The sequence below is a fragment of the Echinops telfairi genome, unplaced genomic scaffold, assembly GCF_000313985.2.
Source record: "Echinops telfairi isolate 266 unplaced genomic scaffold, ASM31398v2 ScPeMD7_23;HRSCAF=83, whole genome shotgun sequence".
Classification (NCBI taxonomy): Eukaryota; Metazoa; Chordata; class Mammalia; order Afrosoricida; family Tenrecidae; genus Echinops; species Echinops telfairi.
In genome coordinates, this window is record NW_022103920.1 from 78,519,065 (window position 1) to 78,536,328 (window position 17,264).

Consider the following 17,264-nt stretch of genomic DNA (forward strand, 5'->3'; position numbering starts at 1 on the left):
GCGGAAGTCGAAGCGCGAAGTGGCGAGGGTTCACTGTAGTGTAGTTTTGGTACCGATAGTGCTCAGTAGATAGCAGAAATGAGACTTCTCAGTTACTTAGCTTAATAGAATACTAATATTTTTATTTTGGCAAAATATATGTACCACAGTTTGCCATTTTAATCATCTTACGTATACAGTTCATTTGATAATTTGTCAAACGATGTAACCATTAAATGGCAGTAAAGTTTTGTTTAAAGCTTTTTTTACAAGTAACTTAGAGATTGAGAATGGTTTTTTGAGGTATGTGTATGTACCTATAAAAATTTTAAAAACATTGGATGTCAAATTTTAGGCTCTAAAATATTTTTTAAGATCATTGTCATTGAGTTCTTTTTCTGTAGAAATGAAAATCTATGGCCCAGAGTGAAATGTGGTTTACTCAGATCATGCTTTAGTTGTTAGCAAAGTCAGGTTGACTCTTTGAAGCTTAGAATAAGCATTCTCATTCTTAAGCTTTTTAGTAGGAAGAAAATTATTAGCAAGTTTTTCTTAGTTTCTTTTCTCAAAGGAATTAATTTTGTCTATTCTCATCCCAAGTGGCAGTAGTTTGGGTGCCAAGTAATTGTTCCAAGTGATATATCTCCATCTAGCAGTACTAAAATTTAAGGTTTAACATGATTATTTACATTTTATCTCATAAACATCATAATAACATATTGCCATCAAGTCTGTTCCAACTCATGGCGACCTCATGTGTTTTATTTTATTTTATTTTTTTGTTTAATTGCATTTGAATATATTCATATTTTATTACCAGTGTCTATAGAAATTTAACACTCAAGTGTGTGCAGTAGCCTTCTGTGGCAGAGGGCACACACTATACACAAATATCACACACTAAGATACAGTACCACATGTGACAAGACGGTTTCTTGATTCAGTCAAACTAGGCTAGACAAAGCAGCAAACTCAAGGTGAATGATTTCCATTTTAGAATGCAAGTGAACATAACATTTTGTGAATGTTACAAATAACAGGCAGACTTCACCAAACTCAGACTTTTCCCCAAAGACTATACATAGACAGGTTCACAATATAGAAGCCTATACTTTACCGCCATTGGGGGTTTTGTTTTAGCACAGCATACATTACAGACACACTTGCCTACAGTGCAATTTTGTATAAGAAGTGAGTAATAGTGCACGACCTCATGTGTTTTAGAATAGAACCATGCTTCGTGGGGTTTTCCTTAAATGACCACCAGGCTCTCCTCAGAGATAGCTCTGTGTTATCTGAAACCTTCAAGCTTTCAGTTAGCAGCTGGGCAGTTTACCTCCCAGGGACTACTTTTATTATGCAGTTTAAAAAAATAATAGATCCCAGGTATGTTATGCCTTAAATCCACCCATTTGGATCTCAGTTCTTTTTTCTAATTTGTTTATCTTAGAGATATTTTTCACAAGCTTAGAAACATGTTACAGCCTCCTTACAGTTAAGTACATTCTTTTAAACACTTTGGATATTTGTACTTTCATGATAAATTTGAATCAAATGAAAATAATATCCACAGAGATACTATATGTGACAATGTTGACTAGAAAATCTAAAATGGATTGTCTTGAACCAAAAAAAAAAAAGATTAGTAATATTAGTTTTTTCTAAGTACTTTGGGGAGTACAAGAGGCTACATCATAAAGGGTGGATATATAAAATTTATGGTGAAATAACCTGCTTTGTTCTGTATTACTGGGCCCTTTATAAATAATGGATCCAGACCTTCTACAATTAAGAAGAGAGAAAGGAAGTCCCTGACCAAATCCACTGCCATCAAGTTGATTCCTACTATTAGCCACCCAGTCATACAGAGTAGACTTTGTCATTAACAGCCCAGTGGGTAATCCACTGCACCCCAGGGCCCCTATGAGAGCCTGAAGGGAATAGTCTGCCATACATATGCTGGTGGTGGTTCGTCATTTCTTCAGATAACTTCTGAACAAAGTACAATGTAATTTAACTGGAAGAAGAATTTTAAATTAAAAAAAAACACATGTTCTTAGCAATACCGACAATTAAGGAGAATATAACTTAATGGGAAAGTAAGTTACGTTTTTGCCCATGAAAATCTTTCCAATACTATATTAGTTTGTTCTAGACTTTCATATAAGTGGTTGTGCAGGCTGCCTATAAATTTCCAGAGTAAGAGAAATTATCTTTTTAAAAATTGTAGTGAATAAAACACTTAGCAGCTTTGTTTTATAGTACAGCCTTAAATCATGGGGATATATTGGGGAAATCATGGAATTTCTTTTTTTTTTTTTTTATCTTCTATTTCCTCCCAGATTTCCCATCAACCTTATTCTTATCACCTTTTTACATTCAGTTTGCTTAAGGACTGAGATACTTATTGCGACAACTTTTAGTTTTTGTAATAGTAATAGAAAACAGACCAAAAATGAGAACTAATTAATGATTCACTGTATTTTCTTGTTTCCTTTAATATACTACATAGACTGTGCCTCATATGTGGTTGATGCTTACTATATATTTGATAAGTAGATGTAACTCCTGAAAAAAATTCTTTTAAATTTCATTTTCTGTGAGTGTGTGGGTGTTTTTCTAAAATTAACAAATATTTTAAGGAATAATAGTTGCTTCACCTCTAGTAACATATAGAAACTGGGTTTTATCTTTTGAAATGTTTTGTCTTTTTTGTTAAATGAATAAAAGAATGTTATTTGCCTAGCAATGTGAAAAATCTTATTCTGTATTGCTATGAAATCGTATGCTTTTTTAATGGTATGCATTTGTTTTGTATTGTCTTTGTGATTTATAACTGCTAATAAAAGTTATATTAAACAATTAAGCTTTTCTTGTGTTTTAGTATTGTCATTCCTTTTCATAAGGAAGCATTATGATATTTAACCTGGACAACTATACTCCAGGTAGTATGAATGTGCCTACTTTTTTTTTAATGCCTTAGGATTTAAAACTCATTCACAACATTTTGATTAGTTAAAAAAGAAAATACTCATGGGATACAAATCAGTAGCTTCCTTTGGAAAAATGTAAGTTAGTAACTTTTCAGGTTCATGAGGGACCACTGTATAGTTTTTTATTTCATTAAGCTGATAGTACGTCAAGAAGAGTAGAAACGTGTATTTTCCCTTCCTTTCCTTTTGAGAATCATCAAGTATAAACCAATAAGAGTATAATCTTTGTAATGACTATATATATCATTGTGAGTCCAAGCTCAATAAAAAAGCATATTGAGTTTTTCCAATAGACAACAAAATTGAACTAGAAAGTAACAATTAAATCCCCCAATGTGACAGAGAAGAACGGGGCTTGTAATCCATAGTTGATGCTTTCCTTCATTAGTTCTTATGCTTTATACCATTCATTTCTTCTTCGCTTTATATAAAATATAAAATAATTTTGAGATACGTTTGCTATGAACAGTCAAATTAATCACTATAAAATGATAGTTTAGATAATTGCAAAATCATAATCTTTGGGTAATTTTTGTGATGAGCTTAAAATGACAAAATGCAAAAACTTGAGTTTTTATAACTTTTGAAGGGTAAGTCAAAATATTTGTTTAAAAGAATTGGGCTTTGTCATTCCTTGATGATAATTTAAAGTGAGGCGGTAGTCATTTTTTCTTCTAAACAAATATGTTAAACATAATTTTAAAAAAGGCATTGTAATAAAAGTTAATCTGCCTTTCCCACCACATTTATGCTCATACTAATATCATTTTAACTGCAAGAAAGATGACAGTTGCAGAATTCCTCCCAACTGAAGATGAGTTTTGATCCTGTGGTAGAGTATGTAGGGTGATTCTTAGATAGACTGATCCCTGCTACAACAAGGGTATAAGATATAAGAACAGACTAAGCCTGTCAGATAAAGTTTGTATAATGATGCACCTGGAGACTACAGTAGAAGGGGGTGAGGGAGGAGAAGCGAAGCAGGAATAGAGTTTTAGAATTTTAATGTTACTTGTTTTTATGTTAAATGATGGCAGCAAGCTGAAATAAGTTGTAATGTTTGTGATGTAACTCTTAAGAAAAGTACATAGAAGGGGGAAGAAATAAAAAAGACTCAATACAAAATAATCAGCTAAACAAAAATAATGGACTGAGAAGATATAAGGCACAATTAGCAAGCTGAATAAAGTAGGTACATAATTTTCAATAAATGTAACTGGTCTAAACCCCACATTCAGAAGACAGTGACAGAATCAATTAAAAACAAATATGATTCATCCTCAAATTGATTTCAAGAGACACATCTTAGACAAGTACAAATAGACAAAGAGAAAGGATAGAAAAGAGCATTTCATGTAATTAATAACTAGAAAATGACCAGGATGTCGTAACAAGTAAAATGTACTGTAAATCAATCTATTATACAAGATAAAGAAGGACACTACATAATAACAGGGTCCACTCCTCAGGAAGACATAACAGTTATAAATTAACACTTAAATAACAGTGCTCTAAAATAGATGAAACAAGAACTGATAAGAGTAATACACAATTCTATAATAGTAATTGGAGACTTTAATACATCATTTTCAATTCTGAACAACTAAACTCAGTAAGGACATATAAAACCCACTTTCTGCCAAATGGATTCTGACTCATATGACCCCTGTAGCACAAAGAGGAATTGCCCCATATAGGGTTTCTAAGGCTGTGACTCTTATAGAATCAAACCGCTACATCTTTCTAGTGGGTTTGTATTTTAGCACCTAAGGCGTCACATATAGTGGATATACTTAGAACATTCCATTCACCATCACCATCATTTTTCTTCTTTGCACATGGATCATTTTTCAAAGTAGTCCATATGCCACAAAACAAGTTTCAGCAAATACAAAAAGACTGAAATGATAGAGTATTTTGTGAAAGACTAACCTAGGGGTGTCAAGTATTGCTACAAAAGCATAGAAACCAAAGTTACCACAATGTGATTGTTTTCCACATATGCTCCACCCAGATGTATACATTTCTCAAGGTGCTGTTAATGCTGCACTCTTCAGTAGACTTCATGTTAAAGTGGCAATTGGGTATCCATCGAGGGAACCAAATTGTGTCTCTTTTAAATAGCCCATGAGTTTGGGCAACAAAAAGATGCCTGAGGGGGCAAGATCAGGACTCTTAAGGGGGCTAGGCTAAGATTTCACAGCACAATTCTGCGAAGACTACTGTTGCCCTGACAAAATTTCATGCATGAATATAGAAAAGGACAACAGTTTAAGGGTAATTCTTGAGAGTCTGCCAAGATGTCCATGTAAATGGTTGTATCATTAAGAGAAATCACATTCAGATAAATAGGTACTAAAGCTAATAGATATTTGTTAAGTTAGAGCTAATAGTGGGTCTACAGTTGGAGTTTGGGTCTGAGAAGAAGGAAAAAAGATATGAAATTCTTGTGAATTAAAGAGATAGTTCAAATATAGCATTGCATGAACTTAATGAGGGTGGTATTTTTCAGTTTGAAGTGCAGGAGGTAGTGAGATGAGGACTTAGAATTTACACCTAGTCTTTTGGGACCAAAAGGAGAAAGGAACGAGGAGGAAGAGAGTAGGGTAATGTGTTATCAGAGCAGCAGTTCTCAACCTGTGGGTCGCGACCCCTTTGAAGGTCTAGTGATCCTCTCACAGGGGTTGCCTGATTCATAACTAGCAAAATTGCAGTTATGAAGTAGCAAAGAAAATAATTATATGGTTTGGGGTCACCACAACATGAGGAAGGTTGAGAACCACTGAGTTAGAGGAACTTCTGGGCAGTGTGTCTTAACGATGTCTTGGAGAAGTAATGTTGAGGGAAATTCTTTGGATTTTCTGTTTGAATTGTATTATAACTCTGAATTCTTTTTTTATTATGGAAGCCACTAGCCACATATGGCTTAAATTAAAATTTAAAATTCAGTTCCTTCATGGCACTAGCCACATTTCAATGTAGCTAGAAGCTACCAGATTAGAAGCACAGGTAGAGCACATATTAGTATTACAGAAGTTCTATAGACAGTAATAGTTACTTTTAGAAAGATTAGGGGATGCGATAGGGAAACTACAAGCATTTAAATGGCTGAGAGGCAAAAATACATAGCAAGTGTAGGCTATGCTTTGGAAAAAAAATATAAAGAGGGGAAGCAGAATCTTGAAAGTTTGCATTTAGAAAGGTTTTATTAGGACTGACTGCGTTTACTAAGTTGGTAAATATTTATTGAAAGCCTCTTTCGTATCAAGGTTAAGTATTAGAGACCATAGTGCTAATGGAGGCATTAAAGATTAGAATTGGAGCAGGAATTTGGGGAGCAAGGATTAATCAGATTGGTTATAATATATGCAATGCTTTAACTAGGATCCATCTTCTGTGGAAAATACAGTTTAGAGGAGAACTTGGAGATTTGTGGCGCAGTTTTCCTGAAGGAGGCAAAAAATAGTGTAGCTCAAGGAGCACTGGGAATTACCTAGGTTGGGAGAGAAGGACATTGCCCGCAGCAGGTCAGAGTCATGTAATAACATCATGATTAAGGAACTGCTGCAGGTAGTTTCATGTGTTTAGAGCAAGAGTATGTTTGCTAATCATGATGGCAAGGATCATGTCATGAAGGTTCTCCTTTTATTACATAAGGAATTTAAACTATCCTGAGAACTACAGCATCTTCAAGACCTCACAGGAATGGAACACTATGGTCACTTTTACATATTTTATCACACAGTATGAGGAGTTAATCTAGTTCCAAGGAAACGGATTCTGTAGGAAAATGGAACTAGTAGGGAGAGAAGGACTGCAGAGAGAATGAGGAGTAAGGGAATAACTGAGTATGTTGCTGGGGAGGTTGTAAAAGATGAAATCATAAGTGCTTCTAAGATGAGACCAAAAAATGACACAGCACTTGGAGAAATAGATGCTATAGAAAGGGACAAGGATCACTTTAACCTCAGTAAACTAGAAGGCGGTCTTCTGTTTATAAGGTTCAAGGGAAAGGGAATGAGGGCTTCAGGATGGATGAGGGGAAAAAAGGAACAGCCAACGAATAGAAATTATATATATCCCGAACAATATTCTATAGAATAAAATTTAAAGGCTCAGACAACTTTTAGGAAGCCCTGATGGTGCAGTGTGTTAAGCATTGGGCTGTTAACTGGAAGGTTAAAACCCACCAACCACTCTGGAAGAAAGATGAGGCTGTCTGCTCCTGTATAGTCTTGCAAATCCTAAAGAACAGTTCCTTTCGGTCCTATAGAGTCATTGTACATTGCAATCAATTCAATGGCAATTGGTTTTAGATCAGCTATTTAAGGGACCCAGGTGGCACACTGGTTAAATTTCTTGCCAGTTGACTAAAAGGTTAGCAATTCAAACCTACCTACTGTTCAGCAGCAGAAAACTGAGTCTGCTTCTGTAACGATTACAGCCTTGGAGATCTCATGAGCCAGTTCTACTTTGCCCTACAGATCACTGTGCATTGATATCAACTCCATGGCAACAGGAATAGCTCTTTTGGAGTCTATTCCGTTTGATGTTTGTCAGTCTAAGAACAAGAGAAAGTGGATGGTGGTAATTACCACCAGAGTTGGGCAGACTATCAAAGAGGCAAGAGATTAACCTAGATGCCAAATGAAGCCAGGGTAAGGTTCTGGGATTAACCTAGATGCCAGATGAAGCCAGGGTAAGGTTCTGAGATTAACCTAGATGCCAGATGAAGCCAGGGTAAGGTTCTGGGATTGGGCGTGTGTCCTGCCACATAATCAGAACCAGGTAAGGATGAAGGCGAAGTGGAAACGTTGGCGCTGGTAGAAAGTTATTGAGAGTGGTCAGAGGGCACCGTACCAAGCTTGACTTGTTGGGAGATGCAGCTGTTGCCATTGCTGATGAGAACTGAGCTAGTTAGGCTTGTAGGAAACATCTAGAATAATAGAATCCCTATTTGATCATCGAAGTTTGTAGTTTTATGTCTGAGCCTTGGAAGTAGACTATGATTCAAGCCTTGGTTTTGCCACTTACATCTTGATGAGTTGTTTCATCTAGGTCTGAGTATCATCATCTGTAAAATGGTAATAACAGTGTTACTTTCATGAGAAAAATTGTGCCAAGTGTTTGCAGTTCTTAGAACACTGTTTATATTAAGTGCCAGTGAGTATTATATAATTATTATTTATTTTTATCTCCAATTTTTCCGTTTGGTTGTCATTGCTCTTTAAGGGACTTGTTGCCTGAAAAGTAAAATCCTTTAACTACCTGTGTTTCTAGCTTTTCACATCTTTCGGAAAAGTAGAATTAAATGATAATGGAAGTTTTCCATGAACTTTCTGAAGCCCTCTCATATATTTGGCATACCAGAGTTTTTTTTTTCTAAAACCCAGGTCTCTATGCATTTCTGTTGCTTCCTGAAAGAAAACCTCCTAGCATTTCCAGTTATATTCTCTCAAGTTATTTAGTACTTTAGTACATTTCTTTTTTAGGAATTGATAAATTAATATAGAAAAAAAAGAGCCTTGGTGGGTAGTGTGATGAACTTGGGAATGCCAGTCACAAGATCAGCATATTGAACCCTCTGGTGGCTTACTGGTTATGTGTTAGGTAAGCAGTTCAAAACTACACTCCTTTCTATGCCCATAAAGAGTTCCAATCTTGGAAACACAGGGACAATTCTACCTTGTCCTAGATTAGCGGTTTTCAACCTGGGGGTCATGACCTCTCTGGGGGGTCAAATGACCCATTCACAGGGGTTGCCTGATTCATAACAGTAGCAAAATTACAGTTATGAAATAGTAATGACAATAATTTTATGTTTGGGGTTTTTTTACCATAACATGAGGAACTGTGTTAAAGGGTTGCATCACTAGGAAGGTGGAGAACCACTGTTCTAGGGCATCATTAATTTGTTGGTCTCTACCACTGTTTTTCCAGAATTCTTTTTCATTCACATTAAATCATCATAATGTGTATTTTGTATATGTTTTCACGTAATTTGCAAACTCTTTATATCTGCTTATGTTGTTGCTACCAACTGTCAAATTGGCCCCTGACTCCTGGCAACCCATGCACAACAGCACAACAAGATGAAGCCAGCTCTATGGTCAGTTGGAAACAGGACCATTGTGCGTCCTAGGATTTTTGTGGGTTGATTTTTTGGAAGATCACCAGGTCTTGATTCACAGTTCATTTTCCAGTGGGAGCTAACCTGTTCAGCCTTATAGCAGCACACTCCACTGAAGACAGGTAGTGCTTATGTTTGAGGTACATCGGCTGGGTATCAAATCCAGGTCTCAAGTGAAAACTAGGAATTCTTTTTTTATCAGTGCCCCTATGTATTTGCACATATAAATTCTAAACATTGGCAACTGATTTCAAAGTAGACTATTATTACTGCCTTCACCTCCTCCCAGATGTTTTATCTCCTTCATGAAGTCGATATGTAAATAACCCTGAGTGTTCACCTTTACTTAGAAGTGGAGGGAGTACCCACTTGTTCCATAATCTCAAATTATGTAGTTCATCTATTTTTTTTCTTAAGAATAAATTAATTTCCTTGGTACTATTTATATATCTTATTCATGCTTTGCTATTATACATATTTTAAATTATTTTCATTTGCATCCCCTCCAGGTGAAAATTTCAAGCCAGGTCTTACCTATCTTTATTTCCTCATCAATGCTTAGAACATAGTATGTGCTCAAGAAATGTTTGAAGAATGATTAAGTCTCAGTTGTGTAGTTCTCATACAAAGATCAAGGACTTAATGGAAGTCGGAATGTCTTATTAAGTAGTTGTATTTAATAAGTTGTACAATTTCAGATGTATTGGAGTTAAGATTTGTCTCCATTGTTTACTTTATTCCAAATATTGCACTAAGTGTGCTACATATCTCAATTCCCACTGTTCTATTATATCCACAAAGGAAGAAACCGAGGAACGCAATCGAAGCCAGGACCAACTGTCCCCCAAAGGCCTGTGTATAATCTGCAGGCACTGCTGAGCAGTCTGTTGTACAAATGACATTAATCACAATATGAAAATAACCCTGGACGTTCAGCTTTATTGAGAAGTGTAGGGAGCACCCGCTTGTTCTATAATCTCAAATTATGTAGCTCATCTATTATTGTAATATTGTAATAATGTACAAGTAGTTACAATTATTGAATAAAACAGGAATGTCTTATAATTAGTAAGCATAATTCCCAACTCAGGATAATATTACTACAGTTAACTATTGGAACTACTCAGTCATGTGTCTATCAAACACGGTTCCTTTAATTCAGGGTGGTATAGTTCTGTGTGTGTGGGTTTTTTTAATTAATTTTTTTTTTATGGAGACTTGTGCATAGCTTTTTAGGTATCATACAAATTACCATATTTTAAATTTTAACATTTTTGATTTTTTATGGTTGTTTACAGTAATATGCATAAATTAGTTAAGATATTTATATATAATTTTAAGCAGGCCTACTGAACCTTAATACTGCTGTCATTTGTTGCTGAATAATTCTTTACTTGGGGGACTGGTTTTGTTCATTGAAGAGCCCTGAGATGGCTCAAATGGTAAATTGCTAGACTACTTAATGAAGGTTTGGTGGGTTAGACCCACCTGGGCAGACCAGAGAGGATAGGCATGGTGATCTGCTTCTATAAGAAAACTTTGTTTCTGGTTTCTCCTCCCCATCTCTGAGAACTGGATATAATTTGGTGATCTTTTAAAAAAAATAATATAATCTTGTTATGAGTCACATTGTAATGCATACCAAATTCTCTTTCAAGTAATTTTTTGAAAATTGTTTGCAATATAAGAAAACATTAGTGGTCTATCCTTTCTATACCTGCAGAGCTCTTTAGACTTTGCCCCTTTTTTAAAAGGCAGATTCCAAATGTAAAATATAAACGAAATATGAAGCATTTTATTATTCAGAATAATATTCCATCCTTGGTGGTAATAGGGTTAACTTATTTATTTTAAATCATTTTATTGGGGGCTCGTACAACTCTTACACAATCCATACATCCATCCAATGTGTCAAGCACATTTGTACGTTGTTATCATCATCATTCTCAAAACATTTACTTTCTGCTTGAGCCCTTGGTCTCAGCTCCTCATTTTTTCCCCCTCTCTACCCCCACCATGAACCCTTGATAATTTATACATTATTATTATTTTGTCATGTCTTATACTGTCCAATGTCTCCCTTCTCCCACTTTTCTGTTGTCTGGCCCCCAAGGAGGGGTTAATATGTAGATCCTGGTGATTGGTTCCCCCTTTTTACCCACCTTTCCTTTCCCCTCCTGGTATCACTACTTCATTACGGGTCCTGAGGGGTTTATATGTCCTGGATTCCCTATGTTCCCAGCTCTGATCTGTACCAGTGTACATGCTATGGTCTAGCTGGATTTGTAAGGAAGAATTGGGATCTTGACAGTGGGGGGATGAAGCATTAAAGAACTAGAGGAAAGTTGTATGTTTCATCAGTGCTACACTGCACCCTGACTGGCTCGTCTCTTCCCTGCGACCCTTCTGTAAGGGGACGTCCTGTTGCCTACAGATGGGCTTTGGGAGGGTTAACTTGTTTACTGCTACAGTTACACGGAGTTACATGTTCTGTTTTATTAATTTGTGGGTCTGCTTATGTGATCATGCTACTTATTACTCAGTATAAAAAATTGCAAGTGATTTTTTTCAACAAAAATAAATAAGATCCAGTGGATTATCTCAGGTTTATTTCCTGAATTTTATTGGTAATATATATCCTACTTAACCTCAAAAGGGTTCATGTGAAATCTAAAATAATAAATTAGTAAGAACCTAAAGAAATTGACAATAGTTATTTCATATTACAGTATTTCTACTTTTGACTCTGTGGTCCCTTATTTTTAAATTTTAATAAAGTGCCAGGATTTTTTAAAAGTCAATTAGAACTGACTTCTACCACCCATCTACTAATTGGTCCTGTTGTGGTATCTCATTTATTCATATGATTCATGAAGCAGCTATGCCAACACTTTAATATATCAGCAGGGTCCCCATAGTTGACACATTTTAGCAGAGCTTCCAGACAAAGACAGACTAGGAAGGAATGCGTGGTAATCTACTTCTAAAGTAAACCAGTGAAAATCATATGGCCCACAGCAGAACATTATCCTTCAGCTAGCTTTGGACACATTAGCAGTGCTCGATTGTTAGCACAGTCTGTCGTGTTTCATCATGTGAGGGGAAAAGGCATTGGTGATATGGATTGACACTCTGACACAATCATAGAATTGATTGACTATATAGGCGATTGTGAGGATTAGGTAGGACTGCAAGATGTTTTGTTCTGTTGTACATAAGTTCATGATTTGGCATCTATTGGAAAGCAGTTAAGAACAATAATAATGACTTCACAGGGGTTGATGAAGTTATGTTTACTTTGATTTTAGTATATAGTTAAAATTTATGTAGCACATAAAATATTTTAACAGTTAAAAAAACTCTGGATATGTAGAGTTACATAAACGAGAAAACTTTCAATATATAAATTAACACAGTCACAAAAATACATTTCATAAAGAATATTCAAGGAGCCAATAAATATTAGAAAATGTTGGTATTAGTGCAAATAAAAACAATAAGTAAATGGTCTATATTTTTTAAAGCTTTATTGGTGTATATTTTACATAACTACGCAATTTAATTATTGAATCATATTAAGAGTTGTGCAGTCATCACCGCAATCAATTTCAGAACGTTTTCTTCTATTTGTTGTTAGTGCTTCATTCCCCCTCCCCCTCATCCTAATGTCATGTCCCTAGGTAATTATTAATCCAGTTTCTGTCTCTATAGATTTACCTATCTTGTGTTCCATTTATAGAAAATTATACAAACACAAACAGAAAGCAAGCAAACAAAAGCCAGCAAAAATGACTAGACAAAACAAAAGCATCTATAGGAAAGAAAGCAGAAAATACTAAAAACTGAAGCAACTTTAAAATGGGCTAAAGGGCCAATTAAATTATAATGTATTGCATTTTATCTTAACAGCATCCTGCTCTAAATAACTTTACAAACCTCTCTGTCTGATAGCTAGTATATTCACATCCCTGGACTGTGTTCAAAGGGATTTCACCAGTTTTACTCCACATGGAGACCGTGCATATTGAATTTGTGCTTCTACTGTCATCCACAACCTTCTGCAAACTATTTACAGTTTAAGTTCTGATAGCCTTCCCTCCTTCAGATTTAGATTTTATTATTCAAAATCTTTGGATGGCACAGGCTGGTGTACTTCTTCCATGTGGGCTTAGTTGATGCCTCACTTAAATGGCTGCTTGTTTTAAGATTTGCCTTTAAGACCCCAGATACTATTTTTTCTGATAACTGGGCATCATCTGATTTTTCAACACACTTTACTATTGCACACATATCTTCATTGATCTCTTCATGAGGGCAAGTATTGAGTAGGGCCATGTCATATAGAACTAATTATTCTTTTATTGGGGTAAGAATTAAGTGCCAGCCCAAAATCTGTTCATAAGATTATAGTTTATAAATGTCTCTTCACTTTAGTGATAATATTTTAGGATAGAGAACATTATAAATCATCCTCCTGTGTTAAGGTAATTCGATTGATATTGTCATTAATGTAGCCAATGGTGTGGAATTTAAAATACTATTGAGAAAAGGAAATTATATAAATATAGACCACAATACATGAATTATTGACATGTACAGACTTAACTAAGTGACTGGATATTATTACAGTAATACTGGGGATTGGTGATAGGGCAAAACTTTCAATAACACCCATTTACAAAGGCAGAACCATGCCTACTAGACTAGTACATGTCATTAAAAGCAAGGAGGGTATTAAAATAGTGAATATACGGTAATCCTCAGCCACTATTCATTGGGCACCCTCAAAGCAAGACAATGAAACTAAGTCCAACAACTGTCAATTCCATAACATTGGGATAACAGTCATCTTCTCAGATTAAGTTGTTTGAACCTTAAGTCCAAGGGAGTATGTCAGTTCTTTAAATCAGCTGCAAGTAAGTTTGAGATAAAGTCCAGTTCTTTTAGCAGAGTTGCCACATTCATTCTTTCTGGTGTTGTCTATGAAGGACAGCAACTAAATTCCCAGTTTTTTTAAGCACATGGGCTGGGTAGAAACTAGGTCAAAAGTGTCTAGCTAGCAACATAGTACCAAGCTCTTTCCCCCCTTGGGTTCTATAAAAGTATTGTTAAGCACCTTTTTTCCAAATGAGGTAGTGTCAACAACAGAAATGTAATTGCCTTCTCTGAGACATACATGCCTCCCTCCCCCACATCTTTGACTTGAATTTCCTTTAAGGGTTGCTTATAAATCTAGTAGGAGTGTGATGGCTTGTGGTGACCTTAGCACACTGTTGTATGGCAATAACTGAATGATCACTCTCTCTCTCCCCATCTTAAAAAAATAGACTTAATAAAAATAATATGAACGATTTTTTTGTCAGGCATGGTGGTAAGGTATTTTTATAATTTAACTTATTTAATCTTAAGTATCTTAATTCTGTTTTTTAATTTTTTATGCTCACATATTTACTGTTCTTTTTGCCCATTCAAAGTTTTACTATTGCTGGAGAGAAAGTAGGACTATGTCAAGTAAAAGAGAAGGAGGCAATAGCAACTTCATGTGTCCTTCAATAAAGTCAAGTCATGATTAGGTATTCTTTTTATCATATTGTGCATTATTGATCACACTTTCTCATAGTAAAGAAGCCACCTTTATGTATATACTAATTGAGAGGTGAGGCCCATGAGTGAAGAAAGTAATGATATTTTAAATGTCTTATTGTTATAGTGACTGTATATATTAGTCACGGGTGGTTTTGCATTTAAATAAAATACTTCATCTATGTATTAAAAATGACTCATTAATGAAGAAGTGTATAATTTAAACTTTAAAAGTGAGAAATGTTGCTTTTGTGCATGAATAAATATTTGAAAATAGAAATAATGATACTTTGTGTTTATATAACATCTTTCATCTGAGGATCCCAAATTGCCCTCTTGACTACTCCCCACACTTGGTGAGTTAAGTAGATGACCAGTATTATTATGTTTGTTTTGCAAATGGAGAAAGTAAGATACCAAGAGGGTTAAATGCATTATGTAGTCACAAAGACTTTGCTACAAAGGCAACCTAAGCTACTAAAGTATGAATATATCTTAGAGAGATTGACATAGTATGTAAGTCATCAACTCCTTTTGCTTGTATACTTTACATACTTTTTAAAGAACAAATACGTTACCTTTAAAATACTCACATGGACTTTAAAAAAAAACCCTTTCTGGAAGAATAGAACATATAATACTCTTTCTCCCCCCCTTTCCAGGTCAACAGCAAGGACAGGATGGAGTGAAAGTCCAACAAGCTACTATAGCTCCTGTAACGGTAGCGGTTGGAGGAATTGCTAATGCAACGATAGGTGCTGTTAGTCCTGACCAACTCACTCAAGTGCATTTGCAGCAGGGCCAGCAAACTTCTGATCAAGAGGTGCAACCTGGCAAGAGGCTTCGAAGAGTTGCATGCTCCTGTCCTAATTGTAGGGAAGGAGAAGGAAGGTAAATGCACCATTATTCACTGTCTCTCTGGAAGGCATAAAATAGTACTGAAAACCGGATTCTTTGATCACTAGGAACTCACTGGTATCATTGCCCAGAAGTTAAATTATATTTGTATAGAAGGGGATTACTAATCCAAGAGTAGAATTTGACTGATCCTCTCCCTTGTGACTAATATGTTTCTTACTGTTTTCTTTTAAAATTTATTGTGTCAATTTTAGAAACAATTTTATTGAGATATTTTACATACTTGAATTCATCCTTTTAAAGTGTAAAGTTCAAAGGCTTTTAATAAACCGTAAATTACATCACCATCACCACAATGAATTTTAGAATATTTTCATCACCTCACAAAGAAATGTAATACCTTGTACTTACCAACCTCTTTTATTCCCATCCTCCCCTTAATCCTAAGAAATGATGAATCTAATTTCTGCCCCCATAGTTTTTCTTGTACTGGACATTTTTATAAATGAAGTCATATAGTGTGTGTGTGTGTGTGTGTGTGTGTTTTCACGTAAGTGTTTTTAGAATTTATGTTGTAACGTATCAGGATTTCATTTGTTTTTATGATAAACAATGTTCCATTATATGGATATGTAGTGTTTTTTTAATCAATTCATCAGGTAATAGCCATTTGAATTCTTACCACCTTTGGCTTTTTTGAATAATGATATTGTAAATAATTGTGTACACCCCTTTTCCTGGTCTTAATTTTTAGTTCTCTTTGATAGATAACAAAGAATGGACTTGTTGGATCATATGGTAACTGAGTAATTGCCCGGCTGTTTTTCAAAGTGACTACTATGTTTTACATTCTTTACAGCCATATATGAAGGATCTAATTTTTCCACAGTGTTACCAACACTTATTATTGGACTTTTTTCTTATAACTTTAATAATGGTATAGTTTTGTAGTTTTCATTTGCGTTTTCTTATTGTGTTTCTTACGTTGGTGAGCTTTGGTTATTTGTAAATATTTGGGGAATGTACCTATTGAAATAATTTTTAATAAAATATTGTAAAAATTATTTTTATTGTACAAATGTATATAACAAAACAAATTCAACATTTTTATATGTATAATTCAGTTACACTAATTTTAATAACCTGCTGTTCAACTATTATCACTATCCATTTCCTAAATTGTTCCATTGCAATTAATAGAAATTCATGGCCTCTGAGCAAAGACGACAACTTTTCCCTCCTCACAGCCCCAGGAACCACTAATAACTTTAGTCTACATAAATTTGCGTGCTTCATATAAGTGGGATCATAAACTATTTGTCTCTTTGTGACTGACTTATTTCATTCAGCATGTATTTAAGGTTCATCCACCATAGTTTAGCTTATATCAAGGCTTCATTTATGTTATGCTTGTACCTTTTTTTTTAACCCATTCAGCTGTTGATAGGCCATTGGCAAAGATCTGGCATAGTTAGATTTTAAGAGTTCTTCATACATTCAAAACACAATTTCCTTTTTACCTTTGCAAATATTTTCTCCCATTCTTTGGGTTACTTTTTCATATTCTGGATAGTTTCATTTTGAAGCACAAAAGTTTTCAGTCCTAATGAAGTCTGATTGGTCCTGTTTTTCTTTGCTTATGCTTTTGGTGTCCTATCTTGAATCCATTGCCAAATTATAGGTCATGTTGATTCCTTGTTTTCTTGTGAGAATTTAAAAGT

At 34.9% G+C, this 17,264-nt stretch overlaps 1 protein-coding gene across 2 annotated transcripts in view; it reads left to right on the forward strand.

Moving 5' to 3' along the window:
- SP4 (Sp4 transcription factor) overlaps positions 1-17,264 on the forward strand; it is a 66,358-nt gene that overhangs the window by 20,265 nt on the left and 28,829 nt on the right. The window contains exon 4 of one of the 2 annotated variants that reach the window (XM_004702713.2): positions 15,348-15,576. The exons of the other annotated variant lie outside the window; for it this stretch is intronic. Within the exon in view, the coding sequence (XP_004702770.1) occupies positions 15,348-15,576 (229 nt within the window). The remainder of the gene's footprint in view (positions 1-15,347; positions 15,577-17,264) is intronic. 2 annotated transcript variants of the gene reach the window in all.